The following is a 6981-nucleotide window of genomic DNA, read 5'->3' on the forward strand; positions in this document are numbered from 1 at the left end:
TCTAGCTTGATCCATGGCTTTTCAGGAGCCTTCTCAATTCTTTAAGTAATTTCTCCAAATGAGTCAGGACCTTATGTTTCCTACTGCACCATTTCTTTTCAGCTGTTGATTTGCTCTCAGCTAACAGTTTGTCATGACTCAGTGCTTTGACATAGCCAGGGTTCCCCTTCCTGCCTAACAACTGCTCAACCCCAACATTCAGGAGCAGCACTCCTGCCCTGACAGGAGCCAACAGCCAGATTTTTCTTGCTTGTTTGTATGTTTTCCAACTAGCAGCAATTCTCTCCCAGTCTGGTGAGATCACTCCCACCCCACACACTCTTGCTGGTCCACAAATTTTAGACAGAGAGGGTTCCTGTACTGTCAAAAGCAGTGAACCAACATTTAGCTTCTAATGGGGATGGATTAGACCTGCTTAATAGATGTTTTATCTTTGCTTAGAGCACAGAAGAGGCAAACCATTTACAGTTTAGGTCCTCATCCTACCAGAGTTAGATCCACCCCAAAAACTTCATCTAAACCCAGCATTCAATAATGTGGCCAGCAAAGAATTGCTGGGAATAGTAAGAACAGAAAAAGGAAGTAATGATATTTTCCTCCACATGCCTTTCAGCATCCTTGCATTTGCAGGTTAGGGACCTCCCAATTCAGATTTGTCATCTCTCCATTTGTGTTTAGTTACTAAAATTACCACTACACAATATCTTATCTGGCTTCATTTGCCTATGATATTTTATACCACTCCCTGGTCTCTTCTGTGAGCCAGCAGAAGACATGGGGAAGTTAGACAATACAGTATAATAAATGTGTCTGTGTTGCGCAGCCACATAGACCAGAAGAGAGTACTTTCAGTTTTTATTCCTAGAGAAGAATACTCTTCCTTCAACCTTGCTAATACCAGTTACTCATCAACACAGGGGACAGAAAACACTCATCAGAATCAGTCTTTCATCTCAGTGTTAAGGTGTTACCGATCCTGTTAGTATCAGAAAGACTTTAATGTACAAGCATTGTATCAGGTGCCATACTTTTAAAAAGATCCAAAATAGAAAACAGTATTGTACTGAAAATTCAAGAGAAATACTGGAGCAAGGAACACAAAGCAGGTCCTGGAACTCTCCCATCTCTGAATGCAAAGCAAAACAACAGAAGATGACTGCAGAAACAGGAAAGGGGAAGTAGGAAACAGGATCTGAGAACAACACACATTTTTAAAAGGAACTATGGGTTATCCTGACTATTCAGTTATGTTCCATCCTTCATCTCATCCAAGGCAGCTGACTGGAACAGCAGTTTAGCAAATGCTTGTCAAAAATGTCATGAAAGAGCCTACACATCACAGCTGACAGACAGGCCGAGGTATCAGCACCAAAAAGAAGTTAAGTGGTGCCTGTGAGTTAAAACTGACACTGGAACAGCCTCGGGCAAAGCTAGGCCCAGCAGAAAAATCCACCCTCCCGTGGGTTTCTGCACCAGAACTGCAGGAACACAAACTGTTGTATGTATTGCTCTGTGAACTGACACACCCAAGACGACTCCTGGACACAGCCAGGTTACAGAACTCAAAGATGATGATGATCCCAGGACACAGCTGTAGTTCAAGCCCACTTCCTACACACAGATTTTCAGAAAGCTGGTTCTACTTCCTCAGTTTCAATTTACCTAGGAGGGGTCACTCCTAAAGCAGAGGTCTGACAGGCAGCAATTGTTTCCTGGATCACAGATAAGCAGGATTACAAAGCTGATTAGAGCTATCACAAGACACCATCAGCACCTCTCCTACCAGAGCACATCAGACAGAAATTATCAAGCAGCAAAGGCTTACGATAAAGTTAATGAGATCCTATATCCAGTCAAAGAACAAGGATAGAGTGGGAGCCAGGAAGAGAAAAGTACCCCAAAAGTGTTAGGCTGAAATGAAATATACAGAGCATGAAGCCTGTGAAAAGCCAGAATGAGTAAGAAAAGTTCCAGACATGGTGAGAACTGGACTGAATAGGAAATGGATCAGGAAGGAAAGAATTGTTTGGCACAGGTGAGGAGACTATATTGGGCAGAGACAGCATTCCCCAGAAGCAAGGAAGCAGTTTGCTGCTAAAGGCTTGGGGTGATTGTCTAAGCCAAGCAGAAGGGAGGAGAGGAAATCCTTATCACAAAAGCTTAGATCCTCTGTCTCAAGAGCTCACAAAGATATACAGATGTTTCTTCTGTAGCAAGAACATGTTTAGGAAACCCACCAAATCTAGGCATAAGTTATCTTTCAAAGGAATAATGTGGCCCTGCCCCTTTTTAAATTTCACCTTTAAGATTAAATGTGCTACTTAGTGCTAATTCCAGAAGCAGACAGGTTACAAAGCCTCCCTTGGAAGCAATCAATTCCAGAACTATAAATTTCAAGGATAAAAGACCTGATTTTGTCAGAGTTTAAGACAGTAACCTGTACAAGATGAACCATTAGTAACCCAGGGGATTGCCATATCCTTTGGCATGATACTTCTGGTCCACATAATCTTGTTTGTGAAGCTGCCTTAGAAACAGCTGTAACATTGCATTACTATATGCAATTCAGGATATTACCCATGCTGCACTCAGTTTAAAAAAAAAGCAGTAATTTCTTAGATTAATTTCTTCCTAGAACTCTATAGACTCTGCAGGTGTGATTAATGTACAATGAAAGATTTTATTTGTATTTTCCTCTGCTCCAAAACAACAAGCTTGCTCACCTTTCAACAAGCAAATCTCAAATTTACACACACCTCACACAGTGACAGCAGCCCTTCCTAATTTCACAGAACTGGAGATAAAAACATCATGTATTATCTGTAGCATGACAATGCTAGGGGCCATGAGCACCTAAAACTTTATATTTACAAAGCACTTGATAACAATCTCAAAAACAAGCTTTGAGACTTCACTCTCTGACCTTGCACTCAAGATTAAAGAGGATACATGGTCCAAAGCTTCCAGTAATAACCTATTTTCCCTCTTGTCACTCAGACACAAAAAGCTCCCTTGAGTTAAGCAAGTTACTAACATGACAGTGGGAGTCTGAGCCTCAAGCAGTGCAGCTGTCAGGCGCAGTTCCTTCCCCTGAATTTCCACATCCTCCCTCATTCCTGCACCTGCCCTCGGAGATCACGAGTTGTTTGCAGAGACAGGTCCAACAGACAACTGGAGGTCTGAGGGACCAGCTGGCTGCACACAGAGCACACCAACGGTGCTTTGCAATAATGTAGATTCGAGCCAGCACTGAAACAAGACCTGCAACAGCTACAGGGGAAACAACACTGGGGGGGGTTCAGAACCACCTCATCGGACTGCACATCAGGGAGGAACAGACCCATTCACAGTGAGGTGAAAAAGGTGCTGAAAAAGACCACACATGAAAGGCCAAAGGCAGCTGTCCTGGAGGAAAAAAATAAAAACCAAAGCAACACCTGACACAGGGGAAGCTTTACAGAGGGCCCTCTGAAAGCTACACTCATCACACCTCTTACGAGTCACTGGGAGAGTCGTGCATTGGGAAGCCATTTTACAGTGTGTTCTCTGCTCTGGAGATTTGAGATGAAGAGTACTTTGTGCACGCCCTTGACTATTACATGTGGGCTTCGAGCCACTTCTCACTACTCAGGGTGGTTCTCTTGCAAGAGAAACTTATTCCACTGATAAGGCAGAAGGGTACTGTCAGTTTCTGTACTACAGAACTATTTCTTTTAAACAAGCTCAAAGTCTCAGAAAAACTACTGGGAAACTTGGTCACAATAATCCCATTGAACTCCAAGCTAACTCCCATTACTTGAAAATAATTCAGATACCAGCTACAAGAATAAACCCACTGCAACATCACAAAACACTTATGCAGAATAACATAGCATCAAATACAGCACTGACAGTCAAAATAGGTGCAGATGAGATAATTTACTTTGTGTCATTGTAAAATTACTGCAAGCAAATGCAGCATTCCCTGACTAACCCTAGTGAGGTAACACAAGAAGTCCATTTGACTCAATCATGTGCACAAGCTCCCATCTCCTTTGGAGGATGGCTGCCTCCAGGTTAGACTGCCTCATTTCAGACTCCCTGTCCCTTTATCTCTTACTGAAACACCATGTTTAGACACCTCAGGTAGTGATGACTTCCACCAACCTGCTCTGTATGGCCATGGTTGAGGTTTTTCTTAATTTCTCTCACTGGACGATGCAAGTTGTACAACACTGATCTTGTTTTTCAGGCAGGGAGGCATAGTTCATTTGCCTGACAATCTCAGCAAACAGTTCATCCACCATTGTTTTGCTCTTGGCTGATGTCTCCATGAAGGGACAGCCCCACTCTTGAGCCAGGGCTCTGCCTTCTGCAGATAAGACTTCCCTCTCCGACTCCAGATCCACTTTATTCCCCACTAGGATCAGAGGAACTTTCTCGTATCTCTTCACCCGGACAATCTGGTCCCTCATCGGCTTGATGTCCTGGTCAAACAATCCAGATGGTTAGTACATGCAAGGAATCACATGGAATTGCTATAGAACCACTAGAGAAACACATTTTAATAACCGTCACATGCAACTGAACATCAGAAGACTTCTTAAACTCATAGTCACGCAGATCTAGAATTCGGAGAAAATTTACTACCTATCACTAAGTTACTTCTTTTATACAAAAGCATGCACATTTTATAGAATTTATGTGCATATACAAACAGAAAGTGACTGCTGTGCTCTCAGATAGTCGGTTCAGCCAGAGAAGGACACAGTATTGCTGCTCTGAAGGCTGGTTTCAGCTTTCTGAAGAAGTTGTCTCAAGTCTAAAGACCTGTAACCCTATCAGGGGCATGCCATTACACAACCATTTAGGAAGTTTGTGCTTAGTTTACAGCTTGAGAAATCCATCAATTTAAATAAAGCCTTCTCAGTCCCGGAATGCTTAGAATAATTCATTGTGAATACATTTAATCACACATAAGTAACCAAATTAGATGCTGAAAGAGATTTTATTACCTAGAGATGCATTTATTCAAGTCTGAGCCGACATGGGAAGTTGACACTTGAAAGTCTGAGTCAGCCTCCTCTGCCCCCTGAGTGTTTTAAGTTACTATCAGTACTACAAATTCTTGCATAGTTCTGAGACAAATCAATCTCAGCGTTTGAAGTTACCACTGTGTAAAGAATTGCAGAGTAGTTTACACCTACAGCCTTCAGAGCAAACACACTACAGACAGACGGGAATAATTAAATATTAACACAGTGGATTACTGTACATCCATTCCTCAAATAATGCAGGCTCACTGGAACCCAAAAATCAGTGCAAATGAGAGCAGAAGCACCCCAATGTCACTGCTGTTGTTTTCCAGAGATAAGCATGTCTTCAGCTTGCACAGGGTTGTTTCGAGGCCTCTGCTAAGATAAGGTTTAGCCTTCAGCAGAAACCAACAGTGGGGGTGTGCAAGGTCTTGCCAAACAGCTGGAATACACCCAGCTCAGCAGCCCAAGCCAAGGCAGGAGTTACAAATCCCTGCGCTGAATGGAGTGCTGCTAAACTCACTTAATGCCCAAAAAACAAAGCCTCGTTTCTACAGGCAGCTTAGACCAGTTACTGGCTGAGACACTTCCTTTTATTTTGGAGTTTCAATAGCAGAAATCAAATCCAGATCCACAAATTATCGTGTATAGCTAATTCTCCTCTCCAGTACTCCCTCCACCTATGCTGTGAGAGCATCGAGTTCGTGCTGGACAGAAATATATTTTGGGGGGAGGGAGCGGAAAATAGCAGCTCATTTAACAAGTCACAACTGCAGAACAATGAGACTCTCTCCAAAAGCAACTGCAGAAACATGCCTTTTAGGAAGGAGAGGGGGTTGGAAGGGGAAGTCTCGATTTTAATATCGAGTGATTTCTTCACAAAAGGGGATTGCCAAGAGACTTCTGTTGGGGAAGTGGGAGCTAGTAATTTTTTTCCAGCACTGGGTGAGATTTAACAATGGTGGCATCCTGATATGTCCCTGAAAAGCAAGCAGTTTTCCATCAGGAAGCAGGGCTGGTAAATGCGCTCTCAAGTTGGGCATTTACACTTTTTGCCTTTCGGAGATAAAGCGCTTCTGTGCACACGTGGCTACCCCTAAAACTTCCTCCTAGGCCCAGCGCCTTCCCCGGGGCAGGGCCGGCTCCCTCAGAAGACGAGACATTGGGAGAGGTTACCTGGAAGGACTGCTGGTTGACTAGGCTGTAGACGAGGATGAATCCCTGCCCGTTCTTGATGTAGAGGTCGCGCATGGAGGCAAACTGCTCGGTGCCCGCCGTGTCCAGGATCTCCAGCACCGAGGGGGACGAGTCCACCTCGATCTCCTTGCGGTAGAAGTCCTCAATGGTGGGGTCGTACTTCTCGATGAAGGTCCCGGTGACGAACTGCACTGTCAGGGCGGACTTCCCCACGCCCCCGCTGCCCAACACTACCACCTTGTACTCCCGCATCGGGCCCCGCTCGCCGCTCCCCGCCGGGCCCGGGCCTAGGGCAGGCGGCACCGCGGCCCTCGCATAGCCCCGTCCCGCCTCAGGTGAAGGGCGAGGCCCCACTGCTCCCGCGCCGTCCTGGGGGGAGCGAGACCCCCGTCAGTGCCCGGCGCGGCCCTAGCGCCGCTGCGCTCCTTCACCGCCGCGCTCCTACTGTCGCGGCCTCAGGCGCGAGACCCGCCCGCCAGGGCCGCCCCCACCCGGAAGGGTTTTGCTGAGGCACCGGAGGCGGCCCCACCCCGTCACCTCCCACTCACGTCCGGCGTGCTGCGTCACGGCCCGCCCGAACTGCGCCCGGGGGGGGGGGGGGGCAGATTTGAGTGTGGCACCGAGGTACCCGCGCTGTGATGGGGGACTAATTTGCATGAGGCACCGAGGCACTGTCCCAGCCCGGCCCCCTATCATGGCGGCCTTAACATGGCGGTTACGGCCGCAGCCTCTTCAAGGGCGGCTCTGTGAGGGGCGCGTTGTCCTTCCA

At 46.1% G+C, this 6981-nt stretch overlaps 1 protein-coding gene across 2 annotated transcripts in view; it reads right to left on the bottom strand.

The window, feature by feature from the left end:
* Positions 1-6733, bottom strand: part of LOC134565284 (ras-related protein Rap-2c) — a 37186-nt gene extending 30453 nt beyond the window's left edge. Inside the window, exons 1-2 of one of the 2 annotated variants that reach the window (XR_010083855.1) lie at positions 6192-6733; positions 4147-4466 (exon numbers count right to left, since the gene is read on the bottom strand). Coding sequence is in view for 1 of the 2 variants with exons in the window: in XM_063424805.1 (XP_063280875.1) it covers positions 4188-4466; positions 6192-6464 (552 nt within the window). In the remaining variant the exon portion in view is untranslated. The remainder of the gene's footprint in view (positions 1-4146; positions 4467-6191) is intronic. The other variant, XM_063424805.1, reaches the window with a different exon arrangement.
* Between the last annotated feature and the right edge of the window lie 248 nt (positions 6734-6981).

The sequence above is a fragment of the Prinia subflava genome, assembly GCF_021018805.1.
Source record: "Prinia subflava isolate CZ2003 ecotype Zambia chromosome W unlocalized genomic scaffold, Cam_Psub_1.2 scaffold_54_NEW, whole genome shotgun sequence".
NCBI classification, from domain to species: Eukaryota; Metazoa; Chordata; class Aves; order Passeriformes; family Cisticolidae; genus Prinia; species Prinia subflava.